Source organism: Nomascus leucogenys, chromosome 18 (assembly GCF_006542625.1).
Source record: "Nomascus leucogenys isolate Asia chromosome 18, Asia_NLE_v1, whole genome shotgun sequence".
NCBI classification, from domain to species: Eukaryota; Metazoa; Chordata; class Mammalia; order Primates; family Hylobatidae; genus Nomascus; species Nomascus leucogenys.
This window is the reverse complement of record NC_044398.1, coordinates 8,386,840-8,411,751: the sequence shown is the minus strand read 5'-3', so window position 1 is coordinate 8,411,751 and position 24,912 is coordinate 8,386,840. Positions and strand designations below refer to the sequence as shown.

The 24,912-nt window shown below is 37.2% G+C and overlaps 1 protein-coding gene across 1 annotated transcript; it reads right to left on the bottom strand.

The window, feature by feature from the left end:
• Positions 1-1,015: 1,015 nt before the first annotated feature.
• On the bottom strand, positions 1,016-14,857 carry TFAM (transcription factor A, mitochondrial). The gene is made up of 7 exons (XM_030798367.1): positions 14,607-14,857; positions 13,913-14,031; positions 12,013-12,083; positions 11,454-11,603; positions 9,408-9,503; positions 5,827-5,883; positions 1,016-5,313 (listed from the first exon to the last, which is right to left on the bottom strand). Exons 1-7 carry the CDS (start codon positions 14,705-14,707, stop codon positions 5,167-5,169), a joined length of 741 nt encoding a protein of 246 aa, XP_030654227.1. The 5' UTR covers positions 14,708-14,857; the 3' UTR covers positions 1,016-5,166.
• Positions 14,858-24,912: the final 10,055 nt, after the last annotated feature.

Here is a 24,912-nt window from a genome sequence, read left to right as displayed (position 1 = left end):
TAGGGTTAATCTTTGTTACTAGCCCTCACTACTCAGAATTGGTGAGAACTCTCCATTTCTGCTTCACTCATCTTACGTGGTTTGCTCACAACTGACACCAACAAACACCTGTCAATCCCTATGTCCCTCCTGTCTTCCAAAAATACCTAGAAATTGCTGCTCTATTGACGGTAGTATTTCTTGTTTTCTAGTGTTGCTATTATTTGTCTACTGTACTTGGTTTTGCATTTTAGTCACCTGAATGATATCTGGAAGAAGGCAGTTTCACCATTTCAAATCTTTTTTTCACCACTTTATTGTCATTCAGGTTACTACAAATGGTAATTAGAAGCTCTGCAAAAGTAAAAACTGAGTGGGAGGAAATCATTTTGGGAAAATATTCTGAACTATTTCAGTCCAATTAATATTTGATCCTAAGCTTCTATAACATCAGATGTTACTTATGTCAGCATAAAGAGAAAATTCCTATACTTTAAAAAAGTGTCCATTACCCCCATCTAAATATTACCTGATAGTCACAGTATAAATTGAAGCTTGGAAAAACTACTGGCATCACTAAGTATCCACTGACACCAAGGTTCCTGTTCATCTTGGTTACACAACTACTGATGACCTGTTCTGACTGGTGACTGAGGGGAAAAAATACAGAAATGAGTAAGATGGTCGGTAATACTTCAACACTTCTCAATGATTGATAAATTCGGACCCGTCGTCTCATCACTTAATCCTACCCAACATTTAACACATGAAATTTCCAGTAAAAAAAAACAGAACCTCATAGATGGGTCTAATCAAAACTGCCCTTTCTAAAAATATGAAGGCTAGCAGTTGGTAACCTATATAATAAAAGGTTACTGTGTCAAAACTATGTACTCCTTTCCCTCTTCCCCCATTGTATACCTGATTTGTGGGAAGGGGGAGACAAAATGGGATAAATTTTAAATTAATACAGGCAAAAAAGAATAAAGTCAGAGATTTTCTTAGACATCACATATGTAAATCAGAAACCAATATATAAATGATGCTCGGTGATTAAAAAATGTTTAGTTTATTTAAAATTCTTGTTTAGAGTCAACTTTATTTACTGGCTCCTGTAACCAGTGAAACATTCTGAAATGTATTAGAGAATGGTTTTATGTTTTATATATTTCATATCGAATATAATAAGTGATTTCATCAATTAACAAAAGTCCTTTATTTGTGAACAATGAGAGAGACTGACACAAGCTTTGTATGGTTTTACTTTGGAAAGCTTTACAAATTTAAAGTAATCAATGTATTCATTTTCTTACTCTCTGCAGAAGTTCAATTTTAAAAAGAACATTACTGTTCTAAAATTTCAAAACATACAATGTAGTCTGTGCTTGTAACATTTTCAGATTTGTCTGTGATAGTTTGATGTTATGAAGAGAAGGAGGGAGAGTGGCTGTGAGCGGAGAAAAGAGGGAGAGAATATTCTTATAGTAAATGTTGGTAAAATTAAGAGAAATAATGGCTACTGTCACTCGCAATATAAAAACTTCCTGCTGTTTTAGCACAACCTGGTGGTGATAAATTTTAGTACAGAAAACACCAGAAAAATCAAGAACGTGTTCTAATTACTTTATATCTACTTACTGTATGCTACTATTTTTTTTCAATTCAGAAATCTAAATATACACATTCAGAGCAATTAGTAAAAACATATGCCTTGTACAAAAAAAAAGACGTTTCCAAAAAAGGAGTTAGCCAAACGCAATAGCGTAATTACAGAATTATAGTAAGCTGAATATGTACACGGTATTTAAGCAAACATCAGAAAGCAAAATAAATACACAACCCTTTCCCCTCATCAAATTACTTTTATAAAACCTAACATTGGTACTCCAAAGAACAAAAGTATAAAAACTACTGTATGACTATTCATGACAGTATACACCCTGCTTGATTTCATTTCTTCAGCATCTTTCCTTCTAACACTCAGCTCCTACAGCAACTACTTTGTTGGATCAAATTAACAAAAGTCTAAAAAGTAATAGCAAGCCATGATGGTTTACACCTATAATCCCAGCTATTCAGGAGGCTAAGATGGGATCTCTTGAGCCTGGGAGTTCAAGGCTGCAGTGAGCCATGATCACGTCACTGCATTCCAGCTTGGACAGGGCAAGACTGTGTCTCCAAAAAATAGTAAGGCTTTATGGTCAAGCATGGTGGTTCACACCTATAATCCCAGCACTTAAGGAGGCCAAGGAAGGAGGAACGCTTGATGCCAGGGGTTTGACCAGCCTGGGCAACATAGCAAGATCCCATCTCGATAAAAAAATAGAAAAATTAGCCAGGCATGGTGGTGTGCACCTACTGTAGTCCCAACTACTCGGAAGGATCACTTGAGCCCAGGAGGTCAAGGCTGCAATGAGCCAAGATCACCCCATGCCCTCCAGGCTGAGCAACATAATGAGACTCTTACCACACAAACACACACACACACACACACAAACACACACACACACACACACACACAAGACTTCATATGAGTGGTCGTTGGTTATGATGTTCTTATTCTTTATAAGAGAAAATCTGTATATACTGTTACAGCTGAATGGCATTTGGTATATGGCATGCCAGTCTTCCACATGTACTGAAGTTTAAGAAAGGCTTGGATCCAGTGTGTATTCTGGGTGTCAGGGGAAAAAAAAGGCTTGGAAACCGGGTTATCCCATTATCTAAAATATTAAAAATTACATTATTTTAGAAACAGAGAACCAAATACAATTTGATATTACCATAAAATTACCATAAAATAGTTTTGCTCTAACTTTTTTCACTGTTTACACCTTTCCTCCCTATATTAAGTTGTTAAGTACTTGAGAAACATACTTAACACTGAACTTCCCAATATATTTGGGAAGGTATGATATGAATGTTAAGTATAAAATAATATGGGTAGTTAATGTTAAAAGAACCCAGAGGAAATTTCCCCGCAGGGTAACTACAAAGATGTTTTTTATGCTGCATTTGTCCCAAGATGTTTATGTAACTCATTCCTCTATCTCAATCATTACATACCACTCATTACAAACACTCTATGTGCTCTCTGAGCTCATCTGAAGAGAACAGAATTGAGTCGATGACTTGAGTTACGATTTTCTCCATTCTCCTAAGGACTGTACATAATTAGTACCATTCTAGATGACGCAGGGACTTAGGGCTGAATTTTCTCCTGCAAACCTAATTGAGAAAGCCTGTGATAGACACTAGCACACCTCCTTCTCTTTCCCCCTACTCCCAGACTGCTCTGGCCTCAAACCCATCCTATCTATTTCACCAATGGCCGACACTGTCCTGTCTGCACCCAGAGCAAGAAGCACCCACAGGGAAAAGTTATTTTTAAATATCCAACTTTATATATTTAAAGCCTCATCTTTCCTTATAAGCTATTATTTTTCTCTTCCGTTCCTACCTTTGTCAAGCTCAGCATATAACAAGTCATCTTTTTGTGACATCAAAGTCTTCCTGGAGATCTAGAATCTACAATTTCTAAATATTTTGCATAACGTATAAAGTGCATATAAATTGAGTTATCCTATACCTGTGAACTGATGAGAATTATTCTGCTCAAACAAGTGGTGAAAACCTTTGCTTGACTCTCCTAAAAGGATAAACAAATGCTAAAGAAAGATGGCTTTCAACTACAGTGAAAGGTTTTTGTGATATGTGCTAACTGGAAAAAGTACATTTTTACTAAGCCATAGCAAATAATTTTAAAAGAATATCATTCCACAGTATATGGATCTTTTTCATTATACTGCAATGTAATTTGAAACTAGATTATTTTCCTTGCTAACACTGAGAAGCAACAATTTGTTTAGCTTATCTAGTGATGACCTTTTTCCTCTTAAAGGTGACAATGATTCTAAAACAAGAATATCTGAAAACAGTTGAAAAAACTATCCCAACACTTCAATACATTGGAACAGTAGTCATATCACACTGTACTACAGACCATGGGTTGATCAATTTTTTCTGTAAACGGACAGACAGTAAATATCAGGCTTTGTGGGCTATAGTTTCTGTGGCAGCTACTCTGCCACAGAAAAGCAGCCATAGACACGTAAAAGAATGATCTTGGTTGTGTTCCAACAAACTTTATGAACACTAAATATTCATGTTAATTTTCACGTATCATACAAGTCTTTTTAAAAAACATTTAAAATTATAAACACAATTCCTAGCTCACAGGCCATAAAAAGCAGGCAGCAGGCTGGATTTGACCCACAGGCCATAGTTGGCTGTCTCTTAAACAGGCTTTTATACGTTATGCAAAGTGTTTCAAATTCCAGAGACTTTGGAGACTTCTCGATTTTTAGATTTCTCGTTTTAAAACATATATAATAGAAGTTTTCTTTCTGGATCAATATACTCACATGAGAGAAAATAATTCAGAAAAAAATAAAATTCCTTACTTAAAGGGAAAAGCTATAAAACAAATGTTTCATCTTAAAATATATTTAGGAAATGTAAAATTAAAGATTAAAAATTTTATTCTATGCAACATAAAATAATATGCATAAATCTGGCACATAATTTCTTAGTTTTTACTTTAGAAAAAAGACAGTAAGAAAAAAGTTTATAAATTTCTCAGTCCCTTTTATACAAAGTTGCAACTAAAACCAGCAATCACTTACGTGTACAACCATCAACTCTGAATATAATGTGAATTATACCTAGGAACTGTAATTTACCTAGATGAGTTCTGCCTGCTTTTTGAAAAATGCACATTTACATCACAGAATACTGTGGCTTCTACAATTTGTAACAATTTTGAAAACAAAATTCCTGCCTCCATAATATAAGGAAACAAGAATACTCTTTCCATAGTCATCATCCTGTATAAAAAAAAACTTCATAGTCTGATTTACCTTTGTCAAAGGTAAAATGATTCACATTTGCATGGATTACTCTGATCCTCAGTAGTTCCTAAACACAAAATAAATTTTGCATGAACCTTTATCTGGGTTTTCCAAAGCAAGTATTACACTGGCAGAAGTCCATGAGCTGAATAAAAAGATACTGAATATAAAAGGTTTACCAACTTTATCCTTTCTTAATTTTACAATGGCTTCAGGTATTGAGACCTAACTGGTTTCCTGTGCCTATCCATTGTGAACACATCTCAATCTTCTACTTTTAACACTCCTCAGCACCATATTTTCGTCGTTGCTTTATTGTGCGACGTAGAAGATCCTTTCGTCCAACTTCAATCATTTGTTCTTCCCAACACTTCATTTCATTATGATAACGAGTTTCGTCCTCTTTAGCATGCCGAATATATAACTGAGAAAAAGCATAACTGTTAAAACGATTTACTTATTTTTTGAGATAAAATGATTATTTAAAATAGCAATTAATTTCTGGAATGCTTCTATATATACTTTAGAAATTACATTACCCTTCTACATGTATAAAGGCAGATTGGAGAAGAAATATTTTCCAGAGATAAAAGTTACATGAGGAAAATGTTAACAGACAGACTTATCTCTTTGAATGAAATTGTTACAAGTTCAGATCTTGAGATGCAGAAAGGGGGCAGCAGCAGGGTATGATTGCCACTAAATACAGTGGACACTCAGGCTTATGAGTGCTGTAGTTTCAAATACCAATTTTATTTGCAGACACAAACTACCAAGAGAAAAATGCCAAACTGGTTCTGAGAATACGAAAATAATTTTAGAATACTTATATTATTAGTAATACAAGGTTGTCTTCACATGAATCAAGCCTTGCCCTAATACATTCTCTCACAGATATCCTAAGTAGACACTTGAGACTAACAACCATAACACTCACTTCCTTTTCAGAGTCAGACAGATTTTTCCAGTTTTCCTTTACAGTCTTCAGCTTTTCCTGTAAAACAATATATGTTTAAGTTAAGGTAGATATGGGGACTTCAGTGACCTTTATTATTCATTCCAACAAAAACTCAAGATACCAAGAATTACAGGCAAAGCCTCATCAATTCTTAACATCTTTTCTCTCTAAAGAAAAACTATCAAACTGTTACAATTTACAAAAATGAATTGAATGAAGGTACATATTTTTGATTCAGAAATCTTAATATTCAGGTATAATCTATGTGTTGTCATAAACTAACTTCAAAGTCTGTTTTTATTCCTTCCCTGTAGCTTTAGGTTTTATTTGAAAATCTGTGCTTCAGTGTTTAGATACAGTAGTAAGAACAATACAACACAAGTCTAGTAAGTCTACTTAGTTGAACTTAATTATATGACCTGGAAAAGGTCACTTTACCTCCCTTGGGCTTGGCTCTTCATTTATAAAATTAAAGGGATAGAATTTTTTTTTTTTGAGACAAGGTCTCACTCACTCAGGTGGGAATGCAGTGGTATGATCACAGCTCACTGCAGCCCTGATCTCCTGGGCTCAAGTGATCCTCCTGTCTCAACTTCTGGAGTAGCTGGGACCACAGGTATGCACCACCATGCCTGGTTAATTTTTTTAAAAACTTTTTTGTAAAGATGGGGTCTTACCACGTTGCCCAGGGCTGGTCTTGAACTCCTGGAATCAAGCAACTCTCCCACCCCAGCTTCCCAAATTGTTAGGATTAGAGGCATGAGCCACTGTGCCCAGCCAAAGATGTTTACTTTTCCTCTCCCTAAAATCTCATTAAACAAAGAAATCTTTTTAAAGGATAAACTCACATGAACAAAGAACAGAAGAGGGCACTATCAACATAAAATTCTGGGAGCTGAAAAGCAGATGCATTAGTGGTAACTGACTTAGCTGACAAAAGAAAGCTAATTGTTAAACTGACAGTGAAGAAAACCTAAAAGCAACTTGATTTACGATACAGAATTCCCAAATATCTTAGGAATTGGCAGCACCAGATAGGTGTAAAACAGGTGAAGCTAAGGTTAAACACAAGATTGGCTGAAAGACTGTTTAAAAAGAGATTAGGGCCAGGTGCGGTGGCTCACGCCTGTAATCCCAGAACTTCGGGAGGCCGAGGCAGGCAGATTATGAGGTCAGGAGTTCGAGACCAGCTTGGCCAACATGGTGAAACCCCATCTCTACTAAAAACATAAAAAAATTAGCCAAGCGTGGTGGCACGTGCCTGTGGTCCCAGCTACTAGGGAGGCTGAGGCAGGAGAATCGCTTGAACCCAGGAGACGCAGGTTGCAGTGAGCCAAGATTGCGCCGCTGCACTCCAGCCTGGGCCACAGAGTGAGACTCCGACTCAAAAAGAATACACAGAGGTTGGGTCAGGCACAGTGGCTCACACCTGTAATCTCAGCACTTTGAGAGGCTGAGGTGGGTGGATCACCTGAGCTCAGGAATTCAAGACCAGCCTGGGGTAATATGGTGAGACCCCATCTCCACAAAATACCCAAAAAATTAGCCAGGCTTGGTGGCACATGTCTGTAGACCTAGCTACTCAAGAGGTTGAGGTGGGAAAATTGCTTGGGCCCAGAAGGCAGAGGCTGCAGTGAGCTGAGATAGTGCCACTGCACTCCAGCGGGTATAACAGGCTGCCTGTCTCAAAAAAAAAAAAAAAAAAAAAAAAAAAAAAGAGGTTAAATTTCTACCATGGCAAATTTTAGGACATTTATCCTCTCTGGAGAGTAAAATAGTGTCACTCTGTGAAAACCAGGTACAGGTACAGTTGAAGGAAATGGCACCATGCTAAAAGCAGAGAGATTAAGTTAAAATGTATCCAGCAGTTCAGGAAAAACAAACAAACAAAAAAAGGCAAGAAGGCTAAAGGAAAACAGTATGGAAAAAATAAGAAAATTAGAGGACCAGCTCAGAAGATGCATATACAAGTAGCAGGAGTTCTAAAGGGGAGGAAAAAAAAAGCACCAGATCACATTCAAAGGACCAATAATCAGAACAGTTTCAAATTTCTCAAAAGCAGTACAATAAGGTAGAAGAAAAGGAATTTTTACATTTTGAAGAAATATGTTTTCCAAACTAGAATTCTATGCCCAGTCTAACAAGTGAATGTGAGGATACAGACATTTTCAGACATGCAAAACTCAAAAATTTAATCTCCCATGCACCCTTACTGGGAAAGATGCTAACAAGAATCAGAGTAAACCAAAAAAGTAAACAACAGAAGCAAAAGCAGCACCACAAGGATAATGAAGGAGATCTCAAGATGTTAGCTGTATACTAGGATTAGAAGGCAACAGTCACACTGGAACAAACCCCAGTTTTCTGAGTTAAACTGAAAGAAAAATATATCCTAAATTTACTAAAAGCTGGTGAATACTGAGGAGTTTGAGGGTGAATTATTGGTAAGTACAAAAAAAAAAAAAAAAAACTAAGGGAACAAACAAAGACATAAGCAACTTCAGGGAAAATAAGTTTTGTAAGAAAGAAAAAATAATCATAGCATATGACATAGCTCAGCTGTGAATACAGCTTACATAATCATAATCCTAATACTATTAGGTTGGTGCAAAAGTAACTGCTGTGTTTGCCATTACGTTTGCCATTACTTTTAATGGCAAAGACCACAATTACTTTTGCACCAACCTAACATAAACACACAATACCGAACTAACCAAAATTTTAACTATATTGGGAGGTAGGGGAATCGAAACATGACAACAGTGGGATGACAGTTAAATGTCTAGCTTAAACGGTGGTAGGTAATGCTTAAAGCGTAAGATAAACAATGATTAAAGTTAAAAAAAAATCAAGAAGCAACAATATACAAATGTTATTTAGGGATATGGAAACAGAATTTGTAAAGTGAACTACAGATATAATAATCCTGAAGGCAGAGTGCCAAAAACTTCATCTTAGATTAACGTGGGTAAGGATCTAAACATCGATTTCTCTTACCATGTCATATGATAAAAGAAAAAAAGCAATTGCCCATTTGGAGCTTCTAAGAAGCAAAAAAATAGGAAAGACTAAGCCACAGCAGGGATTGACAAGCTTTCTTTTTTCTTTGACACACTGATATGATGACATTCACATGTATAACATATCCCTATGGGCATAACCAAAATTTTATTAAAAGATATAAATGAAGCAATAAGTTGCAATCAATTCCCTATAGAAAATATTGCAGCTCTACTCTCATTCTTTCTAGTGATTGTAAAACAGTTAAGAACTGCTGGAGCAGAAAAGCCTCCAGAAGAACTTTAACATCCCTACATATCAAAAAAAATGTTAAGTATTTAAATTTAAAAGTTGGCAATGTATGTATGTATGTGTTGGCAACTACATACCCAAATTGATTGTATATGGTAAGAAAAAAGATTTTTATTTAAAGAGGGCCTTATCAAAAGAGTTTACTGTCTGGATATTCACTACTTTTCTTCACTACCTGACACCTGGCACTCTAGACTTTTCCTGTCTAAATATTTTAAAAATTAAACAAAAATATATTTCAGCTTTACCTGTGGTGAATCACCCTTAGCTTCTTGGAATCTTTCAGCTACATAAACGTTATAAGCTGAACGAGGTCTTTTTGGTTTTCCAAGCAGTGTTAACTCCTGAATTTAAAAAATTGGAGAGTCAGAAATAGTGTTAACCTCCATGAGACTTAATTTTACCTACAGAAACTTTATTCACTACTATGCATTACAGATTATTCCTTAAAGTGAATGTTATGATTCTTATACAGTGTGATTATTATATCTTGCGGTCAGAATTTTTTTGACAGCACTGTTCTGAAAATTATATTAGATTTCACCAGCTATTTTCCATACAAAACCATTTCCTTTACCTATTATTCTCATAGTCTCCATGAACTAAATAACTGAATATATATGTACAAAACCTTTTTAAAAGATAAAACAATCTTAGGTTCATCCTTGTAAGATACTACTGTCCCCTTTACCAAATCACTGCATGCTTCCACCACAACCCAAGAACAATGGACTATTTGTTTAATAATCTTTCATCTCATTCCATTCCCTGAATGTCTCCACCTTTAAAGCTCCATAGTTGTGTTAAATTCGTTTTACTAGTTACCAAAAGGGAAGAAACTATGGAAAAGAATATAAGTATCCCTTACTATCAGTTTAATTTCTGAGTTCAGGGAGTGATATTGCATTATCAAACTTAAGTTTCTGAATTTGGATAGTAAGTAGTACCTGTAATTTATAAAATTCTGTGGCTCTTAATAGCAATTTGGCTATAATCAGTAACAAATTCAACTTTTATTCATAACTATAAGTAGGGCTCCTCTGATTTAGTTTCTTATTCCTGAATCTCTCAGTCACTGAGTATTGAAACTACTATAGACTCCAAGCACTTTACAACTTAACTATTTCCCTCTTTGTTTCTAGAGTTATCACTAGGGATTTCTCTCCTGAGGGTTTTACTTGTAACTTCCTAGTCCTCACACTTCTCACTTGATCTCTGAACTAGTTGGTACTGGGAGTCAAGAACAATTACAAAAGAAAGAGAGAATGACAAGGGAAACTTTATAAATGTCCAATTCTTGTTTCTCGTCCTCTCTACTCTTAGCACAGTGGGCTGAGTGCATTAAGGAGGAAGGGAGAATGAAAGAGGGAGGATATACTTTAGTAATCACTCTTCCCAACACCATCCTTATGTAGACATTCTATTTTTCACTCTTAGTATCTTTCTGGCTCCCTTTTACTGATTAGATCAGCCACCCTAAAGCAGCGGCATCATGGTCTCGAAAATGGGTGGGTCCTCAACCCTAGTGCTAGGACAGCTTAAAATATTAGGGTCGGGGAAAGATGCATTGGCATCTCACATTCAAGGCTGTAATCTAGTCTTTCAAAGAAATAGTTTTAACTCTGATGATCATTTTGTAATAGCGTAGGTACATGACTAGCAAACTGACCACCTCACAACTAATACTAGCTCTGTGAAAAAAATGTCTAAATTTCAAATGATGACATTTATGTGAATTAATACATTAAGCTAGGAACTACAAATTTTGAACCATGTGAGGTTTTTAATAGTTATTTCTTTGAAGAAGAAAAAAAAAGAATTCCATCCTAAAGGCAATTAATTGATTAGATAAATTGGCATTTTTCTGATGTGTTAATGAATTAATGCAGTCTACTCAGCAATATTCCATATCAAACTCACCATAATCTATAGAATAATTCAAATTAATATGTTATTCTAAAGAAGACTCAGAAGCAAAGATTCTTGCTACTCCTGGTTTGACTGTTTCATTAACTCTGTTCTTGTAGTTTCCATTACTGTTCTACTAACTGTACAGCTTAAATGTGGATACATCTGCAAGTAGCAACAAGGATTTCCAAACAGACTCAATGGCAAGTGGTCCTAGTGGCTATCTCACTTTTCAGAAGAGAACTATCCCATTTCTGCCTAACTGAAGAATATCTGATGACATTCTACCATATTGTATTTGCCTATTAAGAGAAAACTACCTATATTCATAGTTATATAAATCTCAATTCTTTACCATAAGAAAAAAGTATTTCAATGATACTCACTTTTTTTTTTGTCATAGCTTTCTTTTTTAAATGTTTGTCCATGATTTCTTTTTCCAAAGACGTAATCTGACTTGGAGTTAGCTGTTCTTTAAATCTGCTTATCTCTTCTTTGTATACCTGCCACTCCGCCTTATAAGCATCTTGATATATCTATAAATAAAAAACCCAGGTAAGTCAACAAACCATTGGTGGCAAATTCAACATAGCACATGCCAGGGAAAGGCAACTGCATGACTTCAGATAGACAGATTTTATCACCAGGTGGAAAATGTGCTCTGGGATGAGATGTATATGGATTAAAACATACATTTTCCTTATATATACTAATCAAGGTGAGAGTTGAGTAATCAGCTTCCATTTTCAAACTGCTGCCACTTCTTCACCTCCACCCCATACATCCATATTCTCATTATTTATGCAGATGAGAAGATATAAAGTTTCTTTATAGATAACAGATTATTTTTTAAGAAGTCTGATCCATCTGGTCCTTTAAAGGACATAACAGTTGCTCCTAACTGCAGAATAACTGGTCAGCAATGTTGAAAACTTATGTGCTTACTTTTTTCTTTGAATCAGGAAGTTCCCTCCAACGCTGGGCAATTCTTCTAATTAGTTCTGTAGTTTTTGTATCTATGGAATGAAACAAAAAGAAAAAAGATGCCACAATTTTACATCTCAGGATTAATTTCTAAAGATATCCAGGAAAGCACAGTCCATACCACACATAACTTAATATAATGACTTAACTTTCCTTTATCCAACTAATTTAAATATAAGTAATTTATCCAACATTATTAAAAGTCTGTTATCTAACAACTAAGGAGTACAACATATACCACCAGAAACAGTCAACAGTTTGATTACTAGGATTTTTTTGTTTGTTTTTTGAGACAGGGTCCATCACCCAGGCCATCACCCAGGCTGGGGTGCAGTGGCACAATCTCGGCCTAATGCAACCTCCACCTCCTGTGCTCAAGTGATTCTCCTGCCTCAGCCTCCTGAGTAGCTGGGACTACACATAGGTGCCATGATGTCTAGCTAATTTTAGTATTTTTTGTAGAGACAGGGTTTCGCTATGTTGCCCAGGCTGGCCTCAAACTCCTGAGTTCAAGCAATCCACCTGCCTCAGTCTCCCAAAGTGCTGGGATTACAGGCATGAGCCACCGCACCAGGCTGACTACTAGTTTAAGAAGCTGGATGATCAATTGCTTCAAGTTTTTACTTCCCTTCCATATTTCAAGCAAAACACTTTTTCAAGTCTTTGAGGAATTACTAAATTTATAAAAGCTAACAACAAAATACATTCTCGATTCATATAACACAGCCTCATATTTCAATAACAGAAATATCATTTGGAAACAAGCTATTCGAAATTCAATCTGTTATTCTCCACTTCCTTCTTCATCTTAACCAGAATGATGGCGTGCAATTAATTGATTTTTAAAAATACCTGTTAGTACTAACTCTTACATTTAAAAGATGTGGGTACTTAAGCATGTCTCTGAAACTAACTCACCTATAATGTGAGCTTTTTTTTTTTTTAATTATTGTTTTTTGAGACAGGGTCTCGCTCTGTCACCCAGGCTGGAGTGCAGTGGAGCAATCATGGCTCACTGCAGCCGCAACTTCCTGGGATCCAGTGATCCTCTCACCACAGCCTCCCAAGTAGCTGGGACTACAAGCACTGCGCCCCCATGCCCACCTCATTTTTGTATTTTTGGTAGAGACAGGATTTCCATGTTTCCCAGGCTGTTCTCGAACTCCTGGGCTCAAGCAATCCACCCATCTCGACCTCCCAAAGTGCTGGGATTACAGGTGTGAACCACCTCACACAGCCTCATGTGAACATTTTTTATTCTCGCCGAGAGGCTTTCTAGACAGTCAACAAACATCCTGCCTGGAAATATTTTTTTCAGGAACCCAAGACAAGAAAGGATTTATCCTTTACAACCCACCATCCCCTTGGCAAGGTCGAGGTCTGAATCAAAGAACCAGAGTGGCTCTGAACTCCTATAATGAAAAGGTTTATCCTTTCTTATCTTGAAAGCTCTTGAAATTAGCAGTAAATTGCATAGAACTTTACAGTTCTACAGAACTTACAGTTTATGGATGCTTCCACAGAAGTTGCAACTTTATTAACAATTCCCTGAGCCAGAAAAGGGAGGAGCTAGGCAAGAGAAAATAATTCATCAGTGGTCCTCTAGACCAAAGGCAACGAGGCCCCAAATTCAGCCTTTTTATCCTCTTCCTAGGGTGCTTTCTACACTATACGTTATTTTTAAAATACCGTTTATTAGTTCTCATTTATATTTAAGGCATTTCCATTTGGTATAAAATAGAACTTCCTATTTTACAGACATCAAATGATTGTTCCTGCAGTCACTGAATTAGTACTGCAGTTCAACATTGTTATTTAACTGCTTAATGGTATTTTTATTACATGCCCCAAAACTCCTTACCTGGGTTCTGAGCTTTAAATATGGGTAGTTGTTCTTTAGAAAATCGAAGGTAAGAACTTATAGGTTTCTTTGGACAACTTGCCAAGACAGATGAAAACCACCTCGGTAAATACACAAAACTACATATAAATAAAAAGAAAACAACCAGTGTCAGATGTTTAACTGTCAATATTCACATGTATATGAACACAGATCCCAAATAAGAGATGTCATCAAGATACTATGTATCCAACTCTTTCAACAAGAATGCTAGAGACTTATTAAAGCCCTGTCCTAAACGGAGGGGAGCGTCTGCCGGACTGAAGTCTCAAAGCCCTGACCTCCTAGGAAGGGCAGGGAGTGAAGGAAAGCGTCTATACTCCAGCTCCTGGGCCCCGCCTCCTCAATGCCTAGGTGATGGCCGGAGACTCGGCGCGAATTCGCAGAGGAGGCGGAAAGGATCCAAAGCTGGACAGTGAGGAGGGGTGGGAGAAGCGAGTGGAGGGTAGCAAGAAGCAAGGTACGGGGTATTAAGAGAGTAAATAAAGGCCTGGTCTCAAAGCCACCGTCCCCTTGGCAAGGTCGAGGTCTGAATCAAAGAACCAGGGTGACTCTGAACTCCTACGAGGGGCAGAAAGTGAAGGATAGGGTCTACATTCCAGCCCCGGGACGTCCTGGGCCCTGCTGCCCCTACGGCACAGGCGAGCGGGCCTACCTGAAGGGGGAGCGCAGTCGACTTCCACAGCCGGCGCACAGCTCTGCTCCAGACCTTCCCAGGGCACTCAGCACGCCCCACATGCTTCGGAGAAACGCCATCGCTCCAGCGGATGAGGCAGTGACGCGGCCCCAATCTCGGAGAGCCTCCTGGCAATACACAACAACTCCAGCAATCACAACTGGAACCCGCGTGCGACCCTCCGGCGTGTGTTATCATGCCCGCCACTAACCAGGCACTATGGGAAATCTGCTAACATCCGGTCGGTAGATGGGGGCGGGGCAGGGCGGAATTGGCGCAGGCGCGGGAGAGCGTCCCCCGGTGGGCGGCTCTGCGTGGGAGGAATAGGAGCCGCGGAGATGAAGGGAAATCGCAATCCGTTAGCCTGCGGAGGGCTCTGGCCTCGAGGCGGCGCTGCTGAGCCGCCTCTGGCCCCGGCCGCCCCGAGCAGTGGGTTCCTCTACCGGGCCAGGAGGGTGATGGAAGGACCGCGGCGGCCTCACCCCGACCCGGCGTTGGCCGGTGTCCGCCCGTAACGGTCACAAGGGCTGTACGTAACAGACAGTCCTGCATCCAGGACCCCGAGTTCCGATCGGCGGGTGCTGCGCGCCCAGCGGAGCGTCTCAGTTCAAGCCACGGCTGGAGCTCGGAGTTCAGAAATAGTACCGGGAGAGGCGGGGAATCGCAAACTTAAAAATGCAGATTCCAAGGCCTTACCGCAGAGCTTAATTCCGTGTGTCTATGTGGGGCCCATTAATCTTCATTTTAGCGAGTTCCCCAGAATTTAACAAGTTCTAATGTCGGTGGTCTTGAGACCACATTTAAAGCAATATAGCTTTACTATTTATTCTACCATCTACTGCAGTCTTCCAGTCTGGCCTCCAGCTTGCTTAATTTGAGCAGAGGAAACTGGCTCGTTGTCCACAGTCGCTAGTCTCAGTTCTAGTTCCAGTATTAACATTAACGTCTTGACTTGGCAACATTGCATTCCCTCGTTAAGATTCAGTTTCCCCCTCTGCAAAACGAGGATGTTAGACTAAATCAGTTTTCCCAACCAAAGCCCTGAAAACGTGTGACAAGTATGCCTTGAGACACTGATGTGTCAAAAATTGCTGTATAATTTTATTTGTGTTATAGAAATACCATTTTCTGTATAGGCAATGGCATGAAAAAGATTAGGAAGACCTAAAGATATCTAAGGGTCCTTCCAGCCCTTAAATACCAGTTGTTTCAGAGCTAACCACCATCTGAGACAGCCTTTCTTCTGTTAGATAGCCGTAATTGTCAGAAAATTCTTACCAGTGTCATATTGAGCTGACAGTCTTCTTACCAGTGTCATATTGAGCTGACAGTCTATTAACCTTTCTGTAACTATGAAAACATTGGCTCTGGAAGTAGGACTAATCCTCCTTCTTTTAAGCGGTAATAACCACTTCCCTTTTATAGACTCTCAGGGTTGAAAGGGACCTTCCAGGTCATCTGTTCAAACCTCACATTCTGGCATGGAATAAACAGGTTTTCTTCCTGAGTATATACTATGTACAACGCCCTAAACATAGATAAAAGACACAGTGTTGTGCCCCAGCCCACCCCCGCCCCCAGCCCCAAAGGTGAGGCAAAGCAGAAGTAATTATAACATGGGGCTCAGAAAGAAGTTACATTTAAGTTGATTTCTAAAATAATTTGTTTCCTTATTCTAGAATGTTTTTGTTCTTTCAAATGTTTGACATAAACTTCTTTTGGATATTAAACTTTTTGTTGTTTTCAACTTTCATTTGTATAAATCTTGCTGTAAAGACCCTAAAAATCAAATCCATAACATTTTTCATCAGATACCAATCTCCCTTAAAACTCATTTACATTGCAGTGATAATTTTACTTCTAAAAGCAGAATTTACAAAGAAACATAACTTTATCCACTAAAACTGTCTTTTAACAAAAGACATGGCTTATACTTTATAAAACATGAAGACTTACTGCAGCCTTTCCCAGGGTCCCTTTGTTGTAAAGTTCATCTAGTCCCATGACTTCAGCTATTAGTTATAGCCTCATGACTGCCATGTTGAATCCAGTCCTCTCCTTTGAGTTCCATATCCACATAACCACTGTCTTCTGTACATTTTCACCATCATGTCCCACAAGTAGTTCAATTTCAACATTCCCTGAACAAAATTCACTATCTTTCCCCCATCTTGAAGTCCTTCTCTTGGTAAGAGGCACAAGTTTTCCTCTTTAACCATCTGAGCCAATAACTTGATAAATCATTTTAGAATCTCCCCATTGACACTCCACCTGCCATTAACCAACTGATGAGGAGTATTGCTGATTCTACCTCATTCATCCCTCTAGTATGTATTCCCTCCTCTCTAGTCCCATTGCTGTTGCTTTTGTTCAGGCCAGTAATATGCTGGTAGATAGCTCTACAAAAAAGAAAGCCCCAATTTGTGGTGTTTGCTGAGTTCTGTGGTGTAAATACTCCCACCATTGGCAGATTTCATGCTACTGAGAAATTTTTCTTTTCCTATTAACATGCAAACACACATATTACATAACCAGCATTGCTCCTCTCTTCCTGTTGAACTTTTAATATTTCTTAAATTAGTAATATTTGAGCAGAAACATTGTGGTAGTTGATGAAAAATTAAAACAACACACCCTGAAGTTGGATTGCACTTTAATATTTTCAGAAATTTTTAAATAACTTTATTTGACTGTATGATTCACAAATCAAAGAAAAAGGTAGAGAAGGTATTGTCATGATCATTATTCCCAATTTCCAGATGAGAAAAATGAAGTTCAGAAAGCCCAACTCGTAAGGTCCCAACAGCAAGTTGTGTAGGTAAAAATTGCAATTCATTTTCCTGTGCTTTTCGTTTGTATCAGATCACTCAGACTCAGTGAACATGACACATCATTCCAGCCCAAAATATCTTTATTGGATCAGCTATAGTGTGTGAGCTCCATCACTTACTTGTGACATCATGTACCACTCTGGTTTCTGATCTTTTTCTCTATGTATACATATTTTTTTTCCTCAATAGATGGTAAGTTATATTAGGAAAAGACTAAATCTTATGCCTTCTTTTATCCCCTATTGTACCTAGCACAGTACACTGAGCATGACAGATAGATGAAGAGACAAACGGATAGATGGGTGAACTGACAGATAGATAGATAGATAGATAGATAGATAGATAGATAGATAGAGATATAGATAGATGATAGATGACAGACAGACAGACATATAGATACATAGAGAGATGAATAGTGTGAAAAGATTACCATCTGCACAAATTATTTATATATAAATTTAGCCCCACAGAGAACAACTACCTGTTAGAAGTGTCATTTGCCAATAGAAGGACACATTTGCCAGTGTGTGGAGATGGAAACCATGTAAAATTCTGAAATATACATATACATGAAAGTAATGATTATGGTTCATGGATACTTGCACGTTGGTAAAGCAGAAGGTAGTGCCAATAAACAGCAGGAGCAGCCAGAAACCTGGATAATTCGCTGCTGAATAATGGAGTTAGATACACAGATATCACTCAATTGAAGTAAAAATGTTGCTAAGAGAAAGCAGCCTTGCTTTTGTAATTATAATAGATAAATAATTTAGCTACAACAGGAGCAATTACCTAATAGGTTTCAGCAGGATAAATAGATGTGATTCTGAACTTGTAAGTAAAATATCTCTGGAAATAAGATCATGCTATGAACACCACATTTAAAGACAGTTTCCTCATAAGCAATTACATAGCACTGTGATAAGCACTTGAAAGGGGCACAAAAAGCATAAGACATTGATCCTGCCCCAAAGAGCTTACACTGTGATTGGAGGAACAAAGCATAAAGACACAAAAGGAATAAAAGTATAACAGTGCATTGCAGCAATGAGAAAAAATTTTATACCTTGAATATCTCCTAGCTTATTTTTTCTGTGAATCAAGATTTTAATAAATTATGTATGGAAAACTACTTGTATAATTTTTTCTTTCAAACCATTTTTATTGACATAGAGTCAGTTTTCATGCCACTGGAGTTTGCCTTTAAAATCAATATACAAAAAGAAGGAAGGGAAAGAGAAATAGAGAAATTAGAAGAAAGACCTGTTGCATGTTAATAGTTCCCAGCTACCCAAAATTATTATTATCTGTGAAATATTTCTCAATTAGAACAAAGTCTGCATGCAGCCTTAATTATTAAGGGCATATCAGAATTATTTTAAGCCATTGCTGTAGCAGCATTACAAAAAATAAATGTAGCTTGTCTATTTTAAAGCTGATTCTGAGTCAGCAGGAGGTAGGACAAGCAAAAAGAACAGCTATAATTTTATGCAAATGTATAAAACCCCAATTCATATTACTGGATGTTACTGAAAGCTGACTTCATATTACTGAAAGCTAACTTAAAGATCGGAAGAAATCCAGAATGATTGTATTGAAGGAATAATGCTGTTAATAAGACAATATAATGTGTCTGCCCTCATATCATGGTAAAGTACCTGATCAATACAAATGGTAATAATTATAATTTATTGCTAACCTACATGCCAAGTATTTCACATACATTATCACTAATCCTTTCATAAATCCTCTAAGGTGCTATGATTTCTACTGTACAGCTATGAAAACTGTATAAATAATAGGAAGGATATCTTCCTTGTTAGCATGTTGATAACAAAAATTGCCACCTCTGAATCCACAGTTTGCAGCTTTGAAGTTATTTACGACTCTATGTAGATACAGGATAGGTAAGTCAGTCATGAAGCTGTAGTTTTCTTAAACACCTGCTCACATTCTATTATTTCCAGTCCCCATAAATACTTTCTTATTTAACTGAGTGGCTTATTAAAATAATATCTTAAGCCAGGGCAGTGGCACATGCCTGTAGTCCCAGTTACTTGGGAGGCTGAAGCGGGAAGATTGCTTGAGCCCAGAAGTTTGAATCTAGCTTGGGCAACACAGCAAGACCCTTTCTCTTAATAAGTATTCAGTCACCCAAAAACATAGGTTTGAATTTAAAGAACTACACATACACATATGCATGAGTGTGCATGCATAAATAAGAGTGCAGAATAGCACACAAAATTTGGTTTAATAGTGATTGTATCTGAGTATTGCAGGAGTGCGTGGGTGGTACTCATTTTTTAATTTATATATTATCTTAGTCTCGTAAAACACAATAGTAATATTCATCTTTTAGTGATAATTTTTTAAAAACTCAATTCCTAGGAGAGGCCAATACTGTGCCAGACACTGTGCTAAGTTCTAAAAATACATATGGTTGGGCGCAGTGGCTCACAGGGGAGGATCACTTGAGCCCAGGAGTTCGAGACCAGCCTAAGCAACACAGTGAGACCCCCGTCTCCATAAAATAAATAAATAATACATACAAACATGATTGAGGCCCGATCATCCATTTAAATTTACCTGGGAAAGTAGGGGATGGCTTCATAGAGTAGGTGACATTTGAACTGTTTTTTCAAGTGGGGAAAGGTTGAGATGCCTTCCAGAAAGGGAAAACAGTATGTGCAAGTCACAGATATTTATGAGGGCATGGGATACATATGAAAACAAAATTATATGTGAAAAGGAGTGGTATGAAACAAACCTCTCTAAAGTTGAGTGGGGTTGGGTTGTAAAGGACTATGTATAATTTGTTAAGTTTGTTAGGAAAATACAGCCAAACAACTTTTTAGGCAGGTTACAGGCACAATTAACTTGTTTTTATAAAAATCCCTTTAGTAGGAGCACAGAGAATGATGGGTGTGAGGAGACTGTTGCTGTAATACAGGAAAGAGGGTCTGAGATTCTGAAGTAACACGGTGCCACGGCTCATACTCCAAAGGCCTAAGTATAATGGGCAAGATTCCATTGACTGGTTAAGTACATAGAACACAAGAATGACTTTAAGGATTCTACCTTGATAGACTATTCCAATTCCAATTGCATACTCTGCTAAGGGAATATCCCCAAGCAAATGCTTTCATTATGTCATTTGGCTGGTTAAAAACTTACACACTTCTTACTTGCTATCGAACCAAGATTTCATATCCAGCAGATCTATGTTCTCCACCTAATCTTTTCTCTCATTCATTGCACACGGACTGCCAATGCCATTCTCACCTATTTCTACTTTATTACCTTTGTTTGGATTCTCTTGTTTTCATTAATGCCTTTCCTACTTAAATATGCCAATTAGAACCCTAAGTATCTTCCAAAGCCTAGTTCATTTATTCGTTTAGTGAACAACTGTTTAAGTACTTGTGTGCCAGACACTGTAGATCCCAGCAAGCATAAAGATGCACACTGGGAATCACGGTAACATTGATGAGAACTATTATTTCCTCAACAGCTAAGAAAAGGAGTGACATAAAAATTAGAGATTTGAAGGATAGGGAAAGAGGGCATTTTAAGCAGAATGAACAATTTGACCAAAATCTGAGAATGGGAAGCACCATTCTATACTGGAGGTGGGGAGAGGTTGGGATCCAATGAGAACTGCAGGCAGTTTAGTGGGAGTCGGGAATGGCAGATGAGACTGGAGACGCAAGCTAAAATTTACCACAAGAGTCTTGAGGACTTGATACTTTATTCTGTTGGTTCATGACTTAAACAAGGGGAAAGAACCTGAGAACACAAAGGGTCCTGATATACATATCAGATAAAAATGAGCTTCACTGTTTGAAGTTATAAGTGGGTCCAAGTTAAAGTTAGGGTCCAAATGCTAAACCATTAGCATCTCCCTTCTTTTTTCCGTAGGTCCCTCTGCAAAACCACTGCTGAGGCTGTGGGGAACTATTTAAAAATTTTAAAGCTGATAACCCACAAGATCAGATTTGGGGTTAGAATACTTTCACACTTCTGGGGATGATGGACTTGAGGGTAGGGAAAAGATAGGATGTTGTGGTAGTACCATCAAAAAATGAAGAGGTAGAGATTTCTGCTTCAAGAAATTCCACTGAGAATCAGAAGAGCTGGATAAAATAAGAACTTATAATTGAGAAAGTATGAGAGAGCTGCAGAAGTCATGAGACTTTCAGAGGTGAGCTGAGTATCTGTGGTCATTTTTCTCCTGGAGTACAGGTTAGAGGCTGAGAATTTAGGCTTTATGCAGGCAGAGGAGCACTGCTGAAGGACAAACAGAGTTTTTTGTGGTTGCACATAGCTGGAATGACAAAACTAGAGACTTAAGGAACCTCAATCTACAACTAGTTTCCCTCTCAAGTAAGAGCCAAAGTTTTAATTTTGTTGGGCAGGAGGCTAAAGAGCTAAATTTCTGAAAAAATATAGTGTAATTTTCTTCTCTTAGTATTGAGAAGACAACAGCCTGACAGAGGAAGGAGACCCCAAAGAACAGCCTAGAAGCAAAAAGACTGAAGTTGTGAACTAAACTAACACCAATGATTTACATCCTCTCTACTCCCTGCAGCACTTGTTGATTTGGATGTGGCTAAAGGCTCAGGATTTGAGCTTGATCCCTTATGACTGTTCATGACAGAAGAACCAGTAGTAGTTTGGTGGTTGCATACAGCAAATGTAACATAATTACAGATTTGAAGGGCTTTAGAGACAGCGGGTTTCTTGTTCAAGATGTTTGCCAAAGTCTGAATCTCCCAGGAGCAATAGGCTAAAACTGTGAATCAAAAATACTGAAAAGCAAGGTGGAATTTCCTATAGCCTGTCTGTGCTGAGAAACAAAGACAGTTGAAGAGGGTTATGCACTATGAACAAAGATAAACCAGACACAGTTTGGGTCTAATAAAACTGCAAGCCAGCCTCAACTAAACACAGGCCCTGATTGCATTAAGGTGGTCATCTTCACACTCTATTTGACTAGCAGAGCACACGATGTAACCTCTCTGGTGGAAGAAAACATCATGAGTCGTCACAGTTTTTTTTTGCACAATGTCTGGCATTCAATAAAAACAGACCCACAGGTAACTCAGATACTAGAGTTAGCAAAGACTTAAATAATTGTGATTAAGAACTTCAAAAACTAGAGAAAAATATGGAAAAAAAAAACAATTTAGGAACTCATCAAAAAACTAAAATATGTTTAAAAAATCAAATGGTAACTTAGAACTGAAAAATAAACCTGGAATTAACCATAATGTCTGAAAGGGAGTTGATGGGTTTAAAAGCATATTGAAAAAAGCAGGAGAGATAGGATTAATGAACTGGAAAAAAGGTCAATACAAAACTGATGCACAGAAGGACAAAGAGGGGAAAAAAGGAAAACACAGAAAATAGGTTTGAAAACACGTTGGATACAGTCAAAAGATCAAATATATATTTTTTATACTGGGGCCCTAAAGGGGAGAAATAGAATGGGGCAGAAGCAATATTCCATAAAATAATGGCTGAGATTTTCTAGAACTGATGAAAATATTATCAACCCACAGATTCAAGAAGCTCTGTGAACCTCAAGCAGGATAAAGACAAAGAAAACTACACCTTGTAACACCGTCGTAAAACTGCTAAAAATAAAAAAGATAATCTTAAAAGTAGTCAGAGAAAATAGGCATATTACTTTTAAAAAAACAGTAAGACTAAGGCCAGGTTTGGTGGCTCACATCTGTAATCCCAGCACTTTGGGAGGCCAAGGCGGGTGGATCACAAGGTCAGGAGTTTGAGATCAGCCTGGTCAATATGGTGAAACCCCTTCTCTATTAAAAATACAAAAATTAGCTGGGTGTGGTGGCAGGCACCTGTAATCCCAGCTACTCAGGAAGCTGAGGCAGGAGAATCGCTTGAACCCGGGAGGCAGAGGTTGCAGTGAGCCAACATCACACTACTACACTCCAGCCTGGGTAACAGAGCAAGACTCCATCTCAAAAAGAAAAAAAAAAAAAAGCTAATAATAGCTGACCTCTCAATAAATTATGGAATCCAGAACACAATGGAATGACATCTTTAAATTGCTGAAAGAAAATACCCATCCAGAATTCTATTTCCAGTAAAAATATCCTGTAAAAATGAAGGCAAAATAAAAACATTTTCAGAAAAGCAAAACCAAGCAGAGTATTTGTCACCAGAAGATGTACACTAAACGAAATTCTAAATGGAGTTCTTTAGTTAAAAGGTAAATGATCCCAGATGGAAACAGGAAAGCTATGAATACTGGAAAAAGTAAAATCGGAGGTAGGTATAATGATACTGACATACAAAACATCAGTGTCTTGTGGAATTTAACATATATGCCAAATTAAAATACATGACAATAATAATATAGCAAAAGGTGGGAAAGAGACAATGGAATCCAGGTGGTCTAAAGTTTTCACATTGTAGGGAAAATGATACAAGTAATTTATATTAAACTGTAATCAGAGATAGATCTTTTAATTTAGAGTAATCACATGCACAAAGAATGTCTAACAAGTTATCAGAGGGAAAGAAAATGATACTGTTATAAGAACTGAAAAACTCAAAAGAAGGAAAAACGAAAGGGGAAAAAATAAAACACGGTTAAGAAGAAAAAAAAAAAAAATGGGAACATAGTTGGTATAAACCCAACTATATCCGTAATTCCTTTAAATGCAAAAGAATGAAATTTCTCTAATTGAAATACTAAAATGGTCAGATTGGATAAAAACCAAATTAAATAGAACCCAACTTTGAAATGAGTACTGGAGACACACATTTAGAAAGGGACACAGAAAAATAAAAAATTATAGAAAAAGATATACACTGCAAATACTAGCCAAAAGAAACCATACTAATATTAGATAAAGTGGAGTTTAAGGCAAAAGCATTAATACAGATAGACATTTCTTAATGTGATATCACAATTGTATGTGTGTGTGTAAGAGAGAGTATACAAGAATATGATTTCAAAATATATAAGGCAAAAATAAAACAGACAATTTCACCATCGTAATGGGAAACTTTTTAACGTATCTCCCTTAATGGCTGTGAGAAGCAGCAAATAAAAATTATAAACACAATTAACAAACTTGATCTAATTAGCACATATAAACACTGAATCTAATAATAACAATTCATATTATTTTCAAATGTATATGATACATTTATCATAATTTCCATATGCTGGGCCATGAAGCAAGCTTCAGCAAATTTCAAAGAATTGAAACTATTCATATTATGTTTTCTGGCCATGGAAAATTAAGCTAGAAATCAATAGCAAAAATTTAACTTAAAAAAAAAAAAGCCCAATTGCCTGGAAATAAAACAATATATCCTTATATATAACTCATAAGTGAATAAAAAAATCAAAACAAGAATTAGAAAATATTTTTAGCTGAATGACAATGTAGATACAATATTTCAAAACTTGT

What these genes read in the sequence shown, in the direction of transcription:
- TFAM (XM_030798367.1), bottom strand. Translation starts at nt 14,707, where the DNA reads ATGGCGTTTCTCCGAAGCATGTGGGGCGTGCTGAGTGCCCTGGGAAGG. An exon ending in CGACTGCGCTCCCCCTTCAG is followed by an intron (nt 14,032 to 14,606) that starts GTAGGCCCGCTC and finishes ATTTATATGTAG; the next exon opens with TTTTGTGTATTTACCGAGGT. An exon ending in TTCCTGATTCAAAGAAAAAA is followed by an intron (nt 11,604 to 12,012) that starts GTAAGCACATAA and finishes TTTTATTTATAG; the next exon opens with ATATATCAAGATGCTTATAA.